The 22,632-nt window shown below is 42.3% G+C and overlaps 1 protein-coding gene across 2 annotated transcripts in view; it reads right to left on the bottom strand.

Moving 5' to 3' along the window:
• The window catches only part of DIAPH3 (diaphanous related formin 3), a 499,882-nt gene extending 477,841 nt beyond the window's left edge, over positions 1–22,041 (bottom strand). For both annotated transcript variants that reach the window (XM_032314557.1, XM_032314558.1), the window contains exon 1: positions 21,665–22,041. In XM_032314557.1, coding sequence (XP_032170448.1) covers positions 21,665–21,841 — 177 coding nt within the window. In that variant the 5' untranslated portion in view covers positions 21,842–22,041. The remainder of the gene's footprint in view (positions 1–21,664) is intronic.
• Between the last annotated feature and the right edge of the window lie 591 nt (positions 22,042–22,632).

The following is a 22,632-nucleotide window of genomic DNA, read 5'->3' as shown; positions in this document are numbered from 1 at the left end:
CACAGCACCATGCATCATTTCTTATTGGTTCAAGAAGGATTTTGTTTTTTTACATTCTAGCATCACCATAAGGAAATTAAGTTTTGTTGAACCTTTTTAGAGAAGGATTTGGTGAAATAAATCCTATGTTCACATTCTTTAACCTAGTAATTCTACTTCTAGAATTAGAAAATAAAAACAGAAGTGTGTACACAGGTATTTGTTACTACATTTTATCTTAAATACCTAGAATTTTCATCAACCTAAAACTTCCCAGAATATGGGAATGATTATATAACTACAGTCCTGCCTACTATAATTACATAGGAAAATGCATACTATTGTTACATGAAAAAAAGATGCATTTAAAATTGCATATGCAATATAATTCCAACTCCATTAATAAACACTCCTATGGAGAAAAAAAGACAGGAACTATTTTTAATTTTATATATCCGGATTGTGGGATTTGGAGCAATTTTTCCCCCACATTTTCCTCTATATTCCCAGTTGTCTAGAATAAGCTTATTTATTTTTATAATGAGAAAAGCTTTTTTACATTACTATGGATAATACTTTCCATACCAAGCAGAAAATATAGATAAGTTTCTTTTCAAATAATAATGTATGAAGTTAAAAAAAAAAATCTAAAAAATCTAATATTGTAAACACAGACTAGGGTTTTTTTAATGCATATTTGCAAATATGTCAGAATACATTAAGCACATTATTCACTGGTTTTGTAATTCACATATATAAATTAACCAATTTCAAAAAGCTCCTTGGTTTTGTGAATTATTGATGTTGTCAACCTGCTGGAGACTTAATTCCAAGAAAAATATACGAATCACTACATCACAAGCACAAATCCTTTTGACACAAATTCAATTTCTGTGGCAATAACATATTGACTTAGCTTTATTTTCCTATTTTATGACACTTATTAATGGCAGAGATAAAAGAAATCTATCATTTTTCTTTATTGTAAATGTAAACGATCTCATGCTATGTTGAGAATGTTAAGGTAAATACCACTCCCCTGGTAACTTTTTCATGCAAAGGAGGCCATGGTACCAAAATAAAACAGGATTTAGGATTTTAAGCAAAAACCTAATCTCCCACTCCTAATCTTCCTACTGCATGATTAGGTTGCTAACATGGGGCAAGACAGTATGTCAAAAATGAAGAGGACTCAGTCCCTGCCCAGAGAAGCTTAAAGCCAAAAGAGGAGCAAGACAATAACCGCGGTGAGAGACAGTGAGGACAGCGCACATCAGAGCTGTTCAATGACGACCAGAAGGAAAAGCAATCCCTCCTTGCTAACTATATCTGGTTAAATACATGCTATTAACAGGCAAACATAACCATGATGGAAGACTGAAGTCACATTCATCCTCAGCCATGATTCGGGAAAAACCTGTAACAAAATTTCCTCTTCTAACAGCATAACAGAATCTGAAGGCAGGCACTCAGCAAATGTTTATTAAATATTACTATATTCTTGACAAGGAGTACACTGGTAAATAAAACAAGGACTCCTGTCCTAAAGGAACTTTCCTTCTCTTGGGGAAGAGACCATAAACACCATAAATAAGTTACAGAGGATGTTAGAAGGTGACGCTTGTTATGCTAAAACGAAAAGCCAAGCAAGGCAAGGGGAGGCTAGGAAGCCAGGCGGGAGCATTTGCAGTTTGCAATTTTAAATGCAGGGAACTGGGCCGGCAGAGGTCTGACAGGGAGTGTGGAACTAGAAGAGAGCTAAAAGTGGACTAAGGGGGTTGCTGTGTGGACATGGAGGAAAGCAGCTCAGAGGAAAAGCAGCCCCCAGAAAGGAGCAAGTCTGGGGCGCTCAAGGAACAGGGACCAGCACAGCTACAGCAAACAAGACAAAAGAAAGGGAGGGAGCCATAGCAGGTGGACACCAGTGCACTTTAAGGCCAGGGACTTTTTTATTCCTCTTACGGAACAGTCACACATACAAAAAGTACAAAAACATTCTATGAATAATCAACTTAACCAATAAACAACAGTTGAATACAAGAGATACAAGACTACCCAAAGGGAAAGCCCCAGAGGGAATGGAAGGAACAGTGGCTGTTCTAGACCATTTCCTTCAGGGCTCCTTAAGGGGCTCGTTGCCAGGGGTTATTTACTAAGAAGTATTAGAAATACTCTCAAAACACTGTAAAGCCCACCAAGGCAGTCTTTGGACCAACTCAGCTAGGTCTATTGCATTAACAAAACTTTTCAAACACAGGACTAGAGAATGGGGAGGCGGGTGCGGAAGCAGTCAAAGGAATAGCCCAGCATGTTTGGAGAAAGGAAAGTTAGAAAAAATTTTTAGTTACAACAGTTTAATTACAACGTAACTCCTGAGACCCCACAGGAGTCTGAGCCCCAGCCCTAGGGGGTCCTCCCCCAAGGGGTCAACAAAGAGCCAAGTGCCCACAGATATCTGAGTCCCGCCACAGCGTCGGTCCCTCTCAGGCAGCATCCCCTCTTTGCCCTTTCCCCTCCAACACTTTCGTAAGCTATTCCCCTGTTAAACTGTTCCACCAATGTTTTTATTTCTTGTCTGGGCTCTGACTGAGAGGCTGTCCTAGTCCTGTCCTTCTCCATACCCATGCTCCTGCCGTTTGCTACTCGGTTCCTTCACATACTCCCCTTTCAAACATCGCCTGCTTCCTGAAGGTTCTAACTTACCCATAAGCACACCTCTTCCGTGACTCTTATTTATGCCCTGCGTTCCCCAGCAGAAGGCTAACACCCTGGGTCCTAGAATCCAACTCACCTAGATTGGAATCCAGCTCCGATAGGGATCAGCTGTGAGACCCCAGGCACTGAAACTCCCTGAACATCAGTTTCTCCTGGTACCAGTTGAGTAGGAAGCGTCTGTCCTCACAGGCTTGTCTGAAGCCTTAGTTGAAAAAAATCACCACAAGTCCCCTTCCTTCCCACACTAACATCCCCACCAGCATTGATGAGGGAGCAGAAGGCTGGCTGAGGACAAAGCAAAAAGGCTGATACCTCGCAATCTTCTTCCCCTCACCCCAGCAAAAGGTTGACACCTCGCAATCTCCCCCTCACCCCCATTACTCCAGGGTGGGACAAATGTGACATTCTTTAGGAATCTCCCAACTATCTTGATGTTAATGGCTTGCCAAAAGGGAAAAGACAACATTGATCAAGCCACAAGACCTCCAGTATCCCGGGACACAGTAGGTCCTCTTTAGCATATGGAAGCTCCACTGAAACCTCCCTTTCCCTCGACTTTCCCCAACCACAGGGTACACAACCTGCCATCCCTCACAACCCGGGGCAGCAGCTCTTTCTGCCCACGGGTCCTGTCCCTGTGCTTCAGTAAACCACCATTTTGCACCAAAGATATCTCAAGAATTCTTTCTTGGTCATCGGCTCTGGACCTCGCCCCACCAAACCTCACCTAGATTCTAGAACTCCATCAGTATCACCTTGGTTCAGATCACCATCATTCTCCTTAAAACCACATCCAACAGTCTCCCCTCACTGGGGGCTGAAATCATCCTCTAATCCAGTTAAATCCATCTGTTACTGCTGTAAATGTGTGCAGGTCCCCTCCCCAGAGTGGGCATAGGCTCCGAGAGCAGGATTTTTGTCATAGTCATTTTGCCAGCAGCTCTATTTGCTGGGTGTCAGTTATACTGGACCATTCTCTTGACAGCTGCTGAGGCCTCGCAATGTTGTCATTTTTCTTTGGGGCTGAGAACTCAAGCAGTGGCAGTTTCCCAAGGCCATGCCTAGAGCCTGAGCCTTAGGACAGGGACAGCTAGCTGGGTGAATGAGATGGAGGTAAGCAGACCTGAGTAGGTACTGCATGAATAAACCTGCGGTGGGGGTGGGCGGTGTCACCCTTCATTATCAGCAAAAAATGATAAGCCCACCACTCTTCATCCAAAGCTCTTCCTTTACAATTCCCTTGGGTCACTGTTCATTGTTTGCAGTTTGTGTTTATGTCTTTGGTTTTCTTTTTGTTTTGTTTTTAATATGCCAGGGACTTCGGTTCTTCCTCATCTTTGAATGCCTAGACCTAGTACAGGGAACACTGTAGGTCAGTGGTTTTCAACCTGACCATACCTGAGAATCAGCTGAAGAGTTTTTGTTTTCTTAACATTCCAAACCAACTGAATCAGAATATCTGAAGGTAGAGCCTATCACAAGTACTTATAAAGCCTGTCACAACTACTTGTGACTCTAATGGGCAACCACGGTTAAATGGATAAAGATGTTTTAGATAGATAGATAGATAGATAGATAGATACACACACAATGGAATACTATACAGCCATCAAGAAAGCGAAATCTTGCCATTTGCAACAACATGAATGGAACTAGAAGGTATTGAGCTAAGTGAAATAAGTCAATCAGAGAAAGACAATTATCATATGATCTCTCTGATATGAGGAACTCCAGAAACAAGACAGAGGATCACAGGGGAAGAGAGGGAAAAATGAAACAAGATGAAACCAGAGAGGGAAACAGACAGTAAGAGACTCTTAATCTCGGGAAACAAACAGCGTTGCTGGAGGGGAGGGTGTGGGAGGGATGGGGTGTCTGAATGGACATTGGAGAGGATATGTGTTATAGTGAGTGCTATGAACTGTGTAGGACTGATGAACAGCAGACCTATACCCATGAAACAAATAATGCATTATATGTTAATTTAAAAAAAAAATTGGACAAAGTCTTCTGAGCTCAGTCTTCCAGTGCCAAGACTATCATCAAGGAATCTCCAAAGACCCACATGTTGATATGGTAGATACTCGTTGGCTTCTCTGCCTTGTGCACAGAACCCCTTCTCTATGTCAGCGGGGTGGCCCCAGCAGGCTTCGTTGTTCTCTGTGAGCCAGGCCTGACCACAGATGTGAGCAGAGCTCAACCCCCACACCCAACCAGAGCCAAGCAGATCCTCAGTCTACCAAAAATCTGGATGTGGGATTTGGAGATGAGACTGTTCTCGCATGGGTCGAGAGCATGTAGGTCTGGAACTGCGAGGCTCTGAGCTTGGCTGTGTGAAGATCACAGACACAGAAGCTGTGCTCTGTGGAGACACAACAATGGAACAAATGTATAGTGAGAAGCAAAACGAGGCTGTGTGACCCCTGAAAAGAGAGAATGACAGAAGTTGCCAGCTCTCAGTTCTTGGTTCCAAACCCTTGGGAAGATCAGCTACATTTACTATGCTTGATCCAAGAATATAACCCCATGTGTCTTTACAACTGCCCTTTCCAATTTCAAACTAGATACTGTATGGGGGTCTGTTCCTTTAAGTCAAAAAAGGCTCTGACTGAGACAAAATCCAAGACCCTCAGTACCCAGAGACTGTAGTCCACCTCATCATAATCACCACCACTTCCTGAGCACTCTTCGTAAATACGAACACACCCAACAATCCTATTCATTAGCCATTATCCCCATCTTAGACATCAGAAAATGAAGTGTCAGAGAAGTGATTTGCCAGTGTGAAAAGTGATCAGGCTGGAAATGGACCCTGGGTCCCTGTGACTCCAAAATCCTCATTCCCCTTCTCTCAGTCCCCACTGCTATGATGGGACGGACAGCTGCTGTTATCAAATCTAGGGAGGACTCACAGTGGAAATGAAGCAGTTTCTGAGGCAAAGAAATTTGAAAATGAAATGTTAACAAGAAAAACAAGCACAATTCCAACTGGGTGTTTATTAAGTGTTATAACACTGACCACAAAGTTACACCTTAAAAGTTCTGGTGAGTGAGTATAACAAGCCGGGGGGAGGAAGGGGCAGACTGTGATTTCTATAAACTAATAGGAATATGTTTGTTTGTTTGTTTGTTTGTTTGTTTTTAAGATTTTATTTATTTATTTGGGAGAGAGAGAGCATGAGTGCGGGAAGGGGAAGAGGAAGAAAGAGTGTGAGTGTGGGAAGAGGAAGAAGGAGAAGCAGACTCACCCCTGAGCAGGGAGCCCAAGGAGGGGCTCGATCCCAGGAACCCCCAGGGTCATGACCTGAGCTGAAGTCAAATGCTTAAACCACTGAGCCACCCAGGTGCCCCAAGAATATGTTTTGCTAGGGAGTTTTCCCCATTTATGTCTTAAAGTTTCTCTCTTAAGGGTTTAATAGAGATGGAGTAAGTAGTTTTATTTCTAATTTGTAGAATTTAAACTGCAGTATATACCACAAGCCTTAGAAAACCATGCCCTCCCGATTCAGACTAAAATGTAAGTCACAAAAATATCCACATTCAAGAAAACACACACACACACACACACACACACACACACACATCCAAATCAAAAATTACAGGGCAACATCAATCAAAGAAAATTCAGTATTTTTAATTCTTGATGAAGTTTGAACTCTACAATAACTAAATTGCTGAAAACTTTTCTTGCATAATTTGATGATTACTTTTTGTTACTAGTGTCTACGATGGTTCCTCACTGCAAATGAGCCCAAACGATGAGTGCATATTACAAGGTTAACATCTGAAAAACAGAAAAAAGAGCACAATCCCAACCCTTACATCCAGTCCTAGTATTATGCATAAAATGTAGTTCATTTTACATTTCTTCTAGAAACATTACCCAAGCTGGTTATACAGTTAGCATCTAAGCTAAGCCAACACCACAGTAGGCCTGGCCCAAAAAGACCTACGATACATGTCAGCTGCCCTGAAGGAGTTGACAACCCAAAAGGCTCTAGAGAAAAAAATAAAGAGCCTGGATCACTTATTTTCTCTTTCTGGTGATTCCAAAAATAGTATCACAAAGTAACAGTCCTGCAAGGGCTACCCACACTGAAATACAAAGTTTCCTCATTTTAATGCTTTTCTTTGCATTTGTCATCCTGAGGTATCCAGAAAGATAAATCCTTGAATGGGATCAGACACAGAGCAGCCCAATACTGCACCAAATCTGCACCGTGACATATCATGGCACAGTGAATTTCCAACATATGGCATTCTATATTCAAAACATTAGGTTTTGAACACACCAGTTTCTGCAGTCATGCTGCGAGCTCAAGCAACTTCAGCCTATTTTCCCTTGGCAATCTTCCAGCGATGCCAAAATCCGGCTCTTTCTAACAACATTAGCCCAAGTATATTTGCAAAGTACTTCTAAAAGTCCATGGTTCCATGTTGATAATTGCACTATTCAAGGACACCAATAAAACAGGTCAACAAAGATTATGGGGAAGTGCTCAGCTGACAGCCACAGCCATGAGAAGGCACCCAATGATCCTAATAAACTAGGGCAAATTATTCAGGACTGCAGATCTCACAAGGGTGTGAAGATAATCCTCCCCTATTTCTTTTCTTTTTGAGATATCAATGACACTTAACATTGTGTAAGCTAACGGTGCCCAAAGTGTTGATTTCATACATTTATATATTACAGTGATTACCACCATCGCGTTAGCTGATACCTTTATCATATCACATAATTATCACTTATTTTTTGTAGTGAGAACATTTGAGTTCTGGTCTCTTAGCAATTTTGGAGTAGATGATACAGTATCGTTTAATCACTATGCTATGCACTGGAGATCTTGAACTTAGGTTTTAGTTGGAAGTTTGTAGCCTTTAACATCTCTCCAGTTCCCCCATCCTTCCCACCACCCTGGGCCTTGGTACCCATCATTCTGCTCTCTTGTTTGTACAAGTTTGGCTTTTTTAGATTCCACATTATAAGTGATATCATACAATATCTATCTTTCTCTGTCTGGCTTATCTCATTAAGCATAATGTCCAGGTCCATCCGTGTTGTTGCAAAGGACAGGATTTCCTTTTCTCATGACTGAAAAATATTCTATTGTGTGTGTATACATAGTGCATCTTTTCTTTGTTCATTCGTCTGTTGACAGACATTTAGATTGTTTCTAGATCTAGGTTATTGTGAATAATGCTGCAATAGACATGGGAGTGCCATGTCTCTTCGAGATCCTGATTTAATTTCCTTTGGATATATATCCCGTGGGACTGCTGAATGATATGGTAGTTTTATTTATGATTTTTTGAGGAACCTCCACACGGGTTTCCGTGGTGGCTGAACCAATTTACAGTGCCACCAACAGTACGAAGGGTTCCCTTTACATCCTCATCATCATGTGTTCTCTCTTGCCTTCTTGATGACAGCCCTTCTAACGGATGTGATCCCACACCTGGTTCTGTCATTGCTGATGCTGTTTGGCTCATAAACCTATCGCTGATGGTGGCATCAGGGACTATGAAAGTGCACCATTTTGGCCAGAATAAGATGTGCCTGCTTTCCAAAAGGGGTCAATCATCACATCACCATCAGGGAAGCTGACTTAGCGGAGAAGATGCTAAGGGGCAAGCAGAATAGAATATCTCATCACAGAAAGTCCTCCTGAAAAACACTAATCTAGGCAGTAGTAAAAGCTAAGGAAATAGATAAGCTCAGGCTGAAAGGAGGTATAAACTGGAAGAATATGACTGGAGACAGTACTTGGGAACACTAATTTAAAATGGTGCAAAGAGGGGCGCCTGGGTGGCTCAGTGGGTTAAAGCCTCTGCCTTCAGCTCATGTCATGGTCCCGGGGTCCTGGGATCGAGCCCCACATCGGGCTCTCTGCTCTGCGGGGAGCCTGCTTCCTCCTCTCTCTCTGCCTGCCTCTCTGCCTACTTGTGGTCTCTCTCTGTCAAATAAATAAATAAAATCTTTTTTTTAATAAATAAATAAATAAATAAAATGGTGCCAAGAAAGATGAGCAAAGTTCAGAAGAAAAGTACACATCATGGCAAAGCTTTCAAGAAGCTAGAGGTTGGTGCTAATCCTGTGAAGTAAGTCAAGTAAGATGAAGTTTGAAAATCAGCCACCATGTTGGTAATAATGGATCTGCCCAAGCAATTTCAGTGGAATGAACAGAAGCAAAGGAAGGTTGAGGAACCAATGGGAGTTGGCTGAATCCCTCGTCAACAAGAACACTCTACCCTTCACCAGTGCCCTCATACTAGCAGCAACAGGCTAAGACCTATTTAAAACTTATGTGTCAACCCTCATTCTAACACGCTGAATCATCATATCCAATGTACTATATAGGTTCCCAACTTGGAGATGAAGAAACAAACAAAGAAACACAGTAATTTTCCAAAGTCACACAGCTGTCAAATACAGAACCAGGGTTTAAATCCAGGTTATTTCAGAACCTGAGTTCTTCAAGATGACTTAAAATGGACTCGTTGGTAACACTTCCCACTTGTTGGTTCACACCTCTCTTCATACCAGACTGAATCGGAGCCTCTTGAAGACAAGGACCAAATTGTATCTACCTGTGCTCTACATATTTACTGAATAAATTCACATTATTTACTGAATAAATAAAAAGAAGTAACTGACTAGAAGGGAAGGAAGCAGAGCATAGTATTCAGAGAGGGAGAAGGGTCAAGAGAAAGTCAGAGAGGGAGGTTGTTTGGTTTTGCTTCTGCTTTTTCTTTTATAATGGGAAGCACCAGAGCATTCTTAGAGATTGCAACCTATAAAGAGTGAAACACGCCTAATGGAATGGGACTGGATCAAGAACAGGGGTGAAGGGCTTAACCTTGAACAGAAAAACAGACATTTCTTCTGTGGATACTGGAGGGGGAAAGGAGGAAGAGCTGCAGATAGGGAAGATTACAGGTGCAGACAGCAGGAAATTGAGCAAGTTCAAGCAAAACGGCCTTTATTTTCTATCCGAAGAAGGTGTCAAGGGGAGTGCTAAGAGTCAGGGGTAACCATCTCTAAGATCTTTTAAAGGAAAGCGGTGGAATGTTCCCATGTATATACAAGTGGGTATTTTACACATACACACAGAATATCATTAAAGGAAACAAAAGAAATTAATAGAAGTCACCGCGGCCACCATTTGGGAACAAGCTGATTCGGTGGTCTGGGACGTAAGGAAGTCTCCGAGCGAGACTGTACTCTTCCACTGCTGGCCTTTTTAAGAGGTGCATACTGAAACGGTCCGTAGACAAAAGGACGAGACTGATACAAAGCGAAGGTCAAGCAAAGCTTTATTTCGCGCCAAGAATTGAGAATCAAACTGACCAGTCAGGGCCGTCTCTTGCAAAGAGGCGACCCCTCCCAGTCTCACAGACTAACTTTTATAGAGTAAAGGCCATGTGGATGAGCCTGGCCACACACAGGGGGCCAATTGAATTACAATTCATCCTATAGTAGTTATTTGAACTAGCCTATTACTCTGGTCAGAATTGGCGCCCAAAAGGTAGGGCCCGCATTCTTGGCTGGTTAGAGAGGTGCTTTCCTGATTGGATGTCTCCACCTGGCTTCGCTCATCCTTGGCGGGTAGGGAGGTAATACGTGCGCTTTTACTGATTGGACGTTTCCACCTGGCTGGACACATCCTTGTATCTGGGCTTCGTTATCAGGGGCTGGTCAGTCATATTTTTCTGGTTTCCCAGACTTGTTCCCAAGTAAGCTTCTCGCGGGGGGGGGGGGGGGGGGGGGGGTCGGGTCAATCTAAGTTTGTTGCATCAACAACAAAATGGCTCGCTCTGGCTAAGTAGGCCCTTACACATACATTACTTTTTCAATTTAAAAAACTACTCACAACAAAAAGGAATCAGGCCCATAGCAAAGGTAAAGAGAGTAATGCTAATGGTTTAGCATAAATGTTAATAGAAATAGAAAAGGTAACCAGAGAGGTGGTTCAAAGCCAGGGCTCTGGAGTTAGACCTGACTGCTGGTACCCATCACCCCCATCCCCAGCTGTGGCGGCTCAGAAAAGGCCCCAAACCCTCTCCTCACCTCAGTTCCATCCCATCCAAAACCAGGGTGATGAGAGTGCTTCCTTGAAAGCAGTGAATTAGGATTAAGTGATTAAGATAGCGCACAGCCCACTGGGAGAGCTGAATACATGTAGCTATTGTGATGATGATGATTATCTCCAGCTTTGAGGACCCAGCCAATCAGCCGACCCACAGATAAAGAATGTAAGGAAATCAGCTCACAGAGCTGGGAGGGTTTCCACCTCGAGAGAGCAGCCCACTTCAAGACCCAGGGAGCCTGTCAAGTTGCTGCAGGCTTGGCCATCAGCGCAAGTGGACAAGGAAACCAGAGATTGTACTAGTTATTTACCGTGTACCCTATGGCAGGCTTGAGGAGGTGAGGAATGCGAAGCCATCCTAGTTCAAAAGTGCTAGGGTTACTTTTGTGGAGTATGGGTATTGTGTGGAGCAGAAGTCGGCAGGAAACCGACAGGGAAAGAAAGGTCAAGGGGCCGGAGGGCTAGATGAAACAGAAAGGAGGGGTGTACGCCCAGGAGCCAAACCTCTTGGTGTGTTCCCCACTCCAGTTAAGGTCGGGTTCAGGGACACAATGCAGGGGTCTAACAGGAACACAGGGAGAAAGGGAGGTGGGAAGCTAAAAAGAATGGTCAAAATGCTGCCAGTAACTGAGATCCCATCACATCTCCTTCCAAATGATCAGCCCTAGAGAATTCAACATTTCAGGTGAGACTCCCCCCTACTCTTGTATCTGAGAAAGAATTAAAAGAGTAAAACTCACAATAGCTGTCACGTATTAACTGCTAAGCACTGTACCCAAGCTACTGAAGCATCCATTACCTCAATTTATCCTCCCAACAAGCTACAATGGCCATGCTGTAGTTATCTATTCCATTTTACAGATAGGAAAACTGAGGCACAGAAGTTCATTGATTTGCCCAAGGATACACTGCCATATTTGAATCCATCCTACACCCTCTTTACCACAGTAGGGCTTGAAAGCCACATAGCTGGCCCCTAGAGGAGCCTGAATGGGCAGGCTCAGTTCTCCAGTGACCCAGATATGTTTCTGGTAGCCTTTACATGTTCTTCCCCACCACCACTGAAATCTTTTATAAAAAGAAATAGACATTTAGGGTATATCAATAACGTTTAAATCTAAATTAATCATGAATAGATTAATGAACCAGGTGGTGTAAGGTTACAGGAGTAATTTTGCATAGATTTTCAATTAGCCAAGCATTCACAGACCTACTGTAGTAAGCTCAAGCCTATGCCAAGCTTTGCAGAGAGAGAAAGTGACTTCCAAAAGATCACAGACATGTGCATAACGTAAGTGAAAACAGGTTCAAGATAACATATCAGTAACAGCAAAATAACACCTTCAGAAGAGAGGCTGAATAAGGGTTTGAGCATGGTTTTAATTGGAGACCATCACCTTTTATAAGGAAATCAAACTGTCACATTGAATTTCTGATTGCAGATTATGTGCATTCTGGTTCTCATGTTCATTTCTCAGATTGTCAGATTTTACATTAGAAATGAATCGTAATTGTCCTTACAAATTGCATTCTACCCAAGGATTTGATCAACACAACAGTTTAATAGTATAGTACAGTCCGTAATTAATGTCACCAATTTGTAAATTCTACTTAAAAGCTGAATGTTACAAAGTTACATTTTCTGATGCCCAAATAAACAACCCACCTCAGGAAAATACAACAATTACAGGATAAACTCCCCACATCCTGGGAAGATACTTTATAATAAAATAAGCCAAATAAATGCACTATTATAGATCTAATAATTAGACTAATCCATGTATCTCACTAAGAGTTTCAAGAAATTCTACATCATAACTCCAAAAGAAGCATGTACTTTTCTTTTTTAACTTCCAGAATAACCTAGAATTAATGATAATTTCCTTGGAGAGCTGAACAGGTAGTCAGCCATATTTAACCCATGAAGGTCCCTCATGAAATAAATAAAAAGTCCTATAAATAGCCCCTACCTCAAAGAAGTGAAGAGCAGAGATTAAAAGGAAACTGATAGAGAAAACAGACATTTCAATAGCGTTTATAAAATTTCGTTTCTGACACTCACTGTGAGTACATGGTGTTCTACATTTCTTTTGTATGACCAAAGGAATATATATATATATATTTTAATTGCAAGGGAAGTGTCTTCCCTCAATAAACTATTAAGAAGTAAACTGGGTTTGTTTGTTTGTTTGTTTTGGATTTTATTTATTCATTTGACAGACAGAGATCACAAGTAGGCAGAGAGGCAGGCAGAGAGAGAGGAAGAGAAGCAGGCTTCCTGCTGAGCAGATCCCAGGATCCTGAGATCATAACTTGAGCTGAAGGCAGAGGCTTTAACCCACTGAGCCACCCAGGTGTCCCAAGAAGAAGTAAACTGTTTTGAAGCACACTGTATACATCCTTCACAACTGAACACTTACTAATCACTTTGAGCTCATTGCTAGATGAAGAACTAAAGGTACAAAACCTGTGCCAGTTTCCAGTACTCAACTAACTTCTTAAGTCACCTCTTGGAGTCCTCAAACTGAGTCTGCTGATCCCTTCTCGGGCTCTCCAGGTCCAGACGATTTTTTAAATATTGTATTTTTCCAAGATTATCTTAAACATTTGAAGGAAAATAAGCATCATCTGGACAATCTGAATGACCACTCTAAACCATGGTCCTTCCATCAGAAGTGTGGCTTCTGGTGGCCACACTTGCGTGCGTGCGTGTGGGCATGTAGGCATGTGTGTATGTGTGTGCCTGTGTACACCACAACTGGGCACTAGAAGAAGGACAAACAACAGCAATCACACTACCTAGGTTTTCATGATCTCCTCTACTTAGGAAGAATTCCATTCCAAAATGTCGTCCATAATTCCAAAATGTCCCTATTCAAGGAACCAAATACTCAGAGCTATGGTAAGGTTAATTTCAAGAGAAAAATGAATATAGATGCTGGTGGTCTCAGCTCCGATTCTTTCTGCTCCTTTTCATCAATTTCATACAGTTGAGTAGAAAATATCTACATATGGCTACATTTTTTTTAATCATAACCAGTGATTATATCATAATCACTATTTCACCCGAAGCCTCAAGTTAAAATCTTGTGAAAAAGACAATAATGGTAGATGACCGATCTCTACCAATAGTGTGGGACTGAGTCTTTCGCTTTATCACTGTCCTCTGCTTCCTCAGCCTCTGGGATTCCACTTCCATCCAAAGGTCAAGCTGACAAAAAGGAAAACAGCAAACCATACACATATCTTCCCACTATTAAGTTCAACAAAGAACTTATTTTCAGCAAAACATCATCATCAATCACATTAAATTAATGTTGTTATTCATTTGAATTTTATTGGTTTTATAGTTTTGTTTCGGGTTTTATGTGAAAATCTGTTGGAGTTTCATAGTTGTAAAAGAGCCATAAACATAAGGAGTCATATTTTTAACTTATATCTATACATATATAAGTAACATTATTTTTATTATCATTCAAGTCCACATTGGAGCATCAAAAGGATTTGTTTCCTAAGTTTGAGGTTGTTGCCTTCGTGGGTTTCTTTTCTAAGTTTTATCTGCATGCAAGTGTCATAGTTTCATGATCCCCATTTTACGTATAAAAACATAATGCCTAGAAAGTTCAAGAACCTTGCTCTGACTATGCAGCCATCACAACCAGAAACCTGCATCAACCTGAATGTTACCTAGCACCCCAGGAAAAGAACTGAGAATGGCAGAACTCTGCTCCTGCCACACACAATGTGGGGAAAAATGCTGACCCTGTGAAAAGTTTCCAGTACAGGAAAGTAATTCAAATATAAAGTGTAATATCCCCAAGGCCCTAAAACCTAGAAAACAGTGCACTACTACTACTACTACTACTATTGCTACTGATGATGACAGCAACAGCAATCCTATAAATGGCAAAGACTGACATCGGGATTACAGTGAGCCAGGTACCATTCCAGGCCTATCACACAGTCACTTCTCAACTTCCCAACAATCGCATCTTACACGTGAGGAAACAGAGGCCCAGAGAGAAGAAACTAGCCCCAACGAACGCATAACATAGCTATAGGATTCAAGCCATAACAGTGGCCCACGTCACCGCTCATAAATGCTATTCCCAATTCTACAAAAAAAAAAAAACTGTAAGAAGAGATGGCAGTGGGTCTTTTTAAAGAATACCATCTATGGCAAGCATTACCAGAGAGTTCTCATTAATTAGCTAGTAACTGAAACATTCCAACACCAAAACTTAACTTATTGAAACTCTTAAATCCTCCCCTAACTTAATAATGATTATTTGATTTGATATTTGAGAAAATTACTCCCAGCGATGAGGCACTTCAATGCCACCCTGCTGCTCTGGAGAGAAAAGTTACCTTTGTAGATCCTGTTCAAAGAAAGCTCGTGCTTTGATCCTTAATATCCCATGAAGTAAAAGGTTATGCTTAATCTATATTTTATAGATCTAAAAGTCAAATCAGTTTCTGGGAGAAACAAGCAGAGTGTGACTGTAAGCATATTCTGTAGCATTCATTTCATTCCTGTTTGGAGGATACTATGTGCTGAGTTAAAGACAATTACATTAGTATAATACGTAGCAGTTTTTTCTTGGATTATTCTGCAAGCATAAACAAGTTATGCACATGTTAATTTACATTCTATATAAAAAGCCAATTTTAAATCCAATTTATAAGGCAATAAATATATAAAGATTCTAGGACACAGCAATAAAGTTATGCCATAAAGTAGAGTTAATTCACGACAACAATAATAAAAGCATGACAAATTTTAGCATTCTACCAACTGCACAAAGGTGTTTCAGGTAACATCTGTTCAGAAGCAATTGCTACAAGACAGACTAGATGAGATGCAAGGTTTCATTGTGTAATAAATGTATGTCAGTTTGCTTGCTTCATAATTAAAGACATGAGTCTTTGAAAAAAGCAATTAAGCCTTACTCTAAATCTGAGACAATTATCCCTACTCCCACCCCTTTTTACCCCCCACGATACACACACACACACACACACACGCAAAAGATCCAGAGCAATCCAGAAGTAAAAGCCATATATCATCTATTTTCAGCAACTAAACATACTCCTAAAAGCCATTTGATATATTTTGTTTCTTTTGATAAGTCATATATTAACAAACAAACAACAATAACAAAAAACTTTTCTCTTGTTCGGAAGGGTAAACGGTGGGGGAAGAAAAGTCTGAGCAATTCAGGCAATTCACTTAGAAGACTGACCTGAATAAAATAAATGATCTTACCTCTGAAGGCTTCCGTGTCAGATGGGTCAGGTGGATTTTGACATGAATGCCATTCAAGTGCCTAAAGCCTTCAAATAACAACACTGTCTCCAATTCTTGCCAATTTAACTCTAGGACCATTGAAAGCATCACGTTAGCTGAGGACTCAGTGAAGAAATAAACTCAAAAAGAGCACCCAGGGATGCCTTCAGCTCAGGTCATGATCTCAGGGTCCTGGGATCAAGCCCACATTGGGCTCTCTGCTCAGCAGGGAGCCAGCTTCCTCCACCCTCCCCCACCCCTCTCTGCCTGCCTCTCTGCCTACTTGTGATCTCTCTCTCTCTGTCAAATAAATAAATAAAATCTTAAAAAAAAAAAAAGAAAGAAAGAAAGAAAGAAAAAGCAACCAGAAATTACCTCCACATTTGCTCTGCTTTCTAGCAACTATGAAAATGATGCAGCAGAACAAGATGAATTCAAGTTCTAGTCGCTATTCCAGAGGACTGAACTGTATGTATCTTCTATCCACCCCACCCCAATCACAAGGAGTCCAGAATAAAACCATACTACAACAAAGAGATTTAGATGAATTTGATGGTTCTCCTAAAACACTTCATATATAAACTGTTAAACCACACCTTTCAATGTGGTCACCCTCAGAAGCATACCTGCTGTGGTCATTTCCTAGGGCTGCCAAGACAAATTACCAGACCAGATGGCTTAGAACAAAAATGTATTCTCTCAGTGCCGGAGGCCCAAAGTCAGAAATGAGTTGCACTGGGCTCAAGTGACTGTGTTCACAGTAGCACTCTCCCTCTGGAAGCTCCAGTGGAGACCAGTTCCTTCCCTCCTCCAGTTTCCAATGGCTGCCAACATTCTTTGACTTGGGGCTACATCACCAATCTCTGCCTGAGAGTCCCATCACCTTCTCCTTTTCTGCAGTCAAATCTCCCTCTGCCTCCCTCTTACAAGGACACCTAGCGTGCATGTAGAGCTGGGCCTGGTAATCCAGGATAATTTCCCCCATTTTAAAAGCCTTCACCGAAAGTGTTTTTTAGCAATAGAAAGGAACACTCACATGTTTCAGGGACTAAGACATGACCATCTCTGGGGTGGGGCGGGGGAGGTGCTCATTATTCAGCCAGCCATACCTGCCTCCAAATATACCCGAAACAACATCGGGGTGAGCATGCGCTGATCTCTTCAAGTCTACTCTGATTTCACTTCCCAAAAGTTCCCAGTACAACAAACAGCTCTCCAACTTCCTACCTCTTCCCACCTTACAAACTGCCTGTAATCAGGAGGAAATCATTAATTCTGTATTCATTAAAGGTGCTAGTATTTGTAATGGCTCCTGAATGAGAACCGTAGTAAAGATTAAAATTCCCAACTGCATGGGAGATAATACAGGACAGTGGCTAGAAACCCAGGCAGGGGCTTGTCTGGGTTCAAACCCCATCCCACCAACAGGCAGCTGTGTGACCTAAGGCAATTCAAACTCTGTCTTTTACTTTTCCCACCCAGCAAACAAGGCTAGTAATATCACACACCTCATAGGGTTGGTGTAGGGGGTAAAAGAGTAAGTGAGTGGACAGCACCTAGAACAGAACTTTGTTCGATCATTAGGGTTAATTATTATCATTATTGATGTCCAAAATGGTAGACAGATATTACTGGACAGATATTACTGGACAAGGTGAAAAATCACAACCCAAATTTAAAGTACTGTAATGACATAATTAAACAATAATTAACAAGCCGAACGATGGAAACCATAAGATTAGATGCAAGATTTACACTAAAGTCTGTGAGAAGTTTTAAAGGATATTCCTAATTAAAAAGAAGAGCTGCTCTCCCAACAGGATCACCAAATGCATAGGCCTCCTCTCCAAAAATGGGCCCACAGCCTAGAGAGGGGAACTTCTCCAGAAGCCACACATCCTGCTCTCCGTCTGGATGGGAGGCCACCACTGCCCATGCTGTGTGCTTCTAAGAGCAGTGAAAGGTAAGAACAAAGTGCCCAGCATCACTGAGAGGCATTTCATGATGAAGAGGCAACTGTTTTGTTCTATTCTAAAAGGGAAATAGGACTTCAGCTCAGGTACTGAGACTGTGACCTAGGGCAGGACAAAGTTTAATGATCCTCCTGAATTCTATCTACGTTCTCAAAGCCTTCATCCAGACACCTGCCTTGATCCCTCACCCCCAGCCTCCAATAGTTGCATCCTGTCCCCCAGTATCTATCCCCAGCATCTCAATACTCACTGCTTCAAAAAAAAAAAAAAAAAAAAAAAAAAACCAAACCTCACTGCTTACCATATTTTCTACTGAAGTCAAGTGGGCTGGTTCCCAAACAGCCCCAAAGTCAGTGATTTCCTGTGTAGCCAAACTAATATACATTTACAACAGACTAATTTCTACTCTTTACACAGATCTATGGGGAGAAATTCTATACCACAAACTTGTATACACAATTCAAAAGTAACCTGAGACCCAGGACTCGACCTACACTAGAAAACAAGGATGTGTCTGCTTTATCAAGGCTCAGAGTAAAGCAGGATTTCAGTGGGCACCAGAACTTATGCCTTCCTAATCTAAGACTGGGGCAAAGAACCAATTTCCCATTCAGTTCAACTGCCAGTTTGCAGCTTTATGGAGTATGTAAAACACCAAATACCTAATTTATCCCTATTCCTGTGACATCACCAACCTACCTTACATATTCCAGTCAAAAGCAGCTACCCATGGCAAGTAGGTGACCTAATGACTCGGTGGCCCAAAGAGATTCAGGCTAATGTGGCTCCATATGAAATCAAAAGAAGCCAAGAACCGACTTGACATCTGGCAGTAGAGCAAACAGAACTACAGAACAATCACATACAGAGGCATTGCTGAGATCGCACGAGGGAGCGACCATCTCCAACCTCAAAGTTAGAGTTACTAGGGTGAGACTGAGAGCAGTGCGGAACTAGGCTGACTCGGAAGAGCTGCTCAGAAGGGAGCCTTAAGACTGGCATACTGAGCCATAGGCCAGGAACAGAGTTAGGGTTAAGCATGGAACCTTGGGCTCTCTATGAGTTTTACTCCTATAACAGATGGTCCCAATCGGTGGCACTCCCAGAAAAGGACACCGGAGAAAAGCATCCCCACTAAAGCCTATTGAAAGATAGGTTGAGATAAAGCAATGAGCTCCTAAAGATCTATAAGCACAGGAGGAGAGAGAATAAGCCACCACAAGTGCAAGTCAACACAGACAGTCCAAAAATTACACACACCAGAACTATCAAAGAAAGAATAAAGAGAGTCACATAGGAAATACCTAAAAAAAAAAAAAAAAGATAAGAAACAACAAACTATCAGGAATGACCATGCAGATCTGAAAAAGAAACAAATAGAACCTACAGAAATAAAAAATGCCGTTGACCATTGAACAACACAAGGTTTCGGGGCACTGATGGATTTCCATGCAGTCAAAATTCGTGTATAACTTTTGACTCTCCAAAAACTTACTACCAATAGCTTACTACTGACTGGAAGCCTTACTGATAACATAACCAACTAACATATTTTGCATGTTATATGTACTATATACTCTATTCTTAGAACAAACTAAGGAAAGAAAATGCTATTAAGAAAACCATAAGAAAAAATAACTTTACAGTACTGAACTGTAAGAAATCCATGCATAACTAGACCTGTGCCTTTCAAACCCATGTTGTTCAAGAGTCAACTGTAATTGCTAAACTTAAATATTCCAAACAAGTTAAATAGCAGATTAAACATTGCTGATGAGAGAATTAGTGAAATGGAAAATACAGCTAAAGAAACTACCATGTCAGCAAGAATCTAAATTAGTTTCAGGGATTATCAATAGTCAAAATTACCTCTAAATTAATTATGAAGCCGTGATTCAAATCAGACTCCTATCCAAAAACAAACACGGTGGGGGGTGTGGGGGCTCCTGGGTGGCATGGTCAGTTAAGGGACCCAGTCTCGGTTTCCACTCAGGTTGTGATCTCAGGGTGGTGAGAGGAAGCCTGGTGGTAAGCTCTGCAATCAACACAGAGTCTGTCTGGGACCCCCTCCCTCTGCCTCTCCCCACGCACATGCATGCTCTCTCTCAAATAAATAAATAAATCTTAAAATAAATAAAAAATAAAAGAAGACACTGTTTTAGATATGTTTATTAACTTTAAAGCTTCAAAGTATTGCCTTTGGAGTTCATTTCATCTTTACAATAACCCTTTTAACGTACTTAGGAAATGAAAAACAGACTAGAATCCAAATCACCTGATACATCCTAAAATGAAACTAAACCTAAATACTAGCTTAGGTTCTGTTTCCATGACATCTTGATGGGGGAGTCACAGAAAATCACATCCCATGCATTCTGGAGCATAGGAGTGAGAAACAAAATAGAATGACATCACTAACACAGAGAGTAGACTCTAAAAGGAAGAAAAACCATTACCCCAGGATTCTTTTCCTACTGGCTAGAATCCTGCACTACCAGTTTAACTCAATCCCATTTATTCTTCAACTCTGCTAAAATAACAATAACAACATAGTTGATGCTCCTGCAAAACTTCACATGGCCTATGGCCACCTTGATACTTACTTTAGCAAAATTAATCCATGGTGTCCGTCATTTTCAGCATTCTGATACATATCACAGCTCTGCTCCCAGTTTTATTCAACCATCATTTTTAACTGTATACTTAGCAACTTACTCCTCCTCCACAAATCTCTATTCCCTTAATATGTGTATCCTGACTTAAGTTCCTAATGAGTGTTTATTTGTTCACAGAAGGTGCATGCAGTACTGTATAGTTTTACCAATAACTTAAAAAGTTTTCCATACTCCTAAGTAAAACGGACGGGTCCAAATATTAAATTTTTAATTGTTAGATTCACCCTAGAGCTATCAACCTTCAGTGATTTATCTGCACACACATATGCAAAACAATCATCATTGCATTGCATCACTAGATGACACCAACAAAAAGATTCGCAAGCCGCTCATCATGACATCTCCCTTGGGTGCCAAAGTGAGTAAGAGAAGCAACCAGAATAGCGAATTTCAAATAACTTAGACTTCTTTCCAATCTAAGCGAGACATTCCTTAGCAGTGACTACATAGCCCGCCATGTTATTGCAACGAATTTTTTTGTACTTGGAAAACTACATCTGCCTTAAAAAGTTCTTCGTGGATTAAAATATTAAGCTGGGGGTGGGGGAGGGATTCTTATCACCTAAAAGTTCACTTTGCTATGCCTCCTAGAGGGGTGGGGAGAATTTCAACTTAAAAAATGCAATGTCCACCTAGGTGAGGTCAATACAGAAACTTCTGAACAGCTTTTCAGCCAGAACAAACGTGGGGCAACACAGTGGACCAAATGGGTTTGTCAGTGGATCCAAACAGAACTGGACCCTGTCGTTGTAAATCTATTCCGAGACTGGCAGCCCTAGAAACCTAGAACAAAACTTACCCACCCCGCCCCCACCCAGGCCCTGTGGATCCACCCACGGCTGTCAAGCCAGTCAGAGGGTAACGAAACTGAAGGATCCCAGGACGGGAGCCACTGCCCTTCCGCAAGGCAGCAGCTGCCCCACCACAGCGCCAGGCGAAACTTACGAACTTGGGGCGTTTCTCTCCAGGCTCCTCGGCCGCGCCGGGCGGAGGGTGCTGGGGGCCCTTCCTGCGCGGCATCTTGCTTTCCCGACAGCTCCGGAGCGAAGCAGAGCCTGGGTAGGGGGCCCCGGCGGCGGAGCCCTGCTTCGGGTGGTGCAGCCGCGGCCGGTGCCGATCCATCCTTCCCCGCAGCTCTGGGGGACGGAAAGAAGACGGCCGCAGTGAGACCCGCGAGACGGGAGCTCAGGAATCCGCGGCGGACTGGCGTTCCCGGTTCCGCCGCCCGCCCCTCCGGTCCAACTCAGCCCAACCGCTACTGCCGAGGTCACCGCCAACACATCCGAAAACTCCCGCCACCCCGGACCGCTCCGGACCCGCCAATCCCGCGCGGCTTTGTCAATGACACTCCCGGGACCCGCCTTTTCCGGGCAGAGCGAAACGTGATTGGCTGTGCGGCCCGTTCGTTTCGCCGTTCAACCCCTCTGGCGGTCCAGGCCGCTCGTCTTAAGGGCACCGCAAGGATCAGGTCGGAAGAGCGTGAGAACCTACCAGAAGTCACTAGTGCTACTGTAGGATGATTTGGAATTTGGAGAACGGTTCCTGCCAACCTGGAAGGCAGGCGACACCCTCTGAACCACTATTTGAGCAGCGCTGGAATATGAAATCGTCTGCTAACCCTGCCTTGCCCCACTCGGGAAGCCCTGGTGCCATGGCCACCGGGAAAAGTAGTTCTAGGATCTGTACTTACTTGGAAGTGTGCTAGGAAGGTGAGAACAATAGCAACCATGACGCTCCAAAAGGATGCTTTTTGGACGTACTGAACGCCTGCTGAGTACCTAAGTGCTGAGAGCCCGCTGTGGGGTGGCAGGGCCACCAAAAATCAGGAGGGGCTCGGCCACGTCCTTAAGGACAGTATGTGGTTCACAAATCTTTACACGAATAACAAAATAATATACGCGTATAGCAGTTAT

The sequence above is a fragment of the Mustela erminea genome, chromosome 15 (genome assembly GCF_009829155.1).
Source record: "Mustela erminea isolate mMusErm1 chromosome 15, mMusErm1.Pri, whole genome shotgun sequence".
Taxonomy (NCBI): Eukaryota; Metazoa; Chordata; class Mammalia; order Carnivora; family Mustelidae; genus Mustela; species Mustela erminea.
The sequence above is the reverse complement of the archived record's forward strand: the minus strand, read 5'-3'. Positions and strand labels throughout refer to the sequence as shown.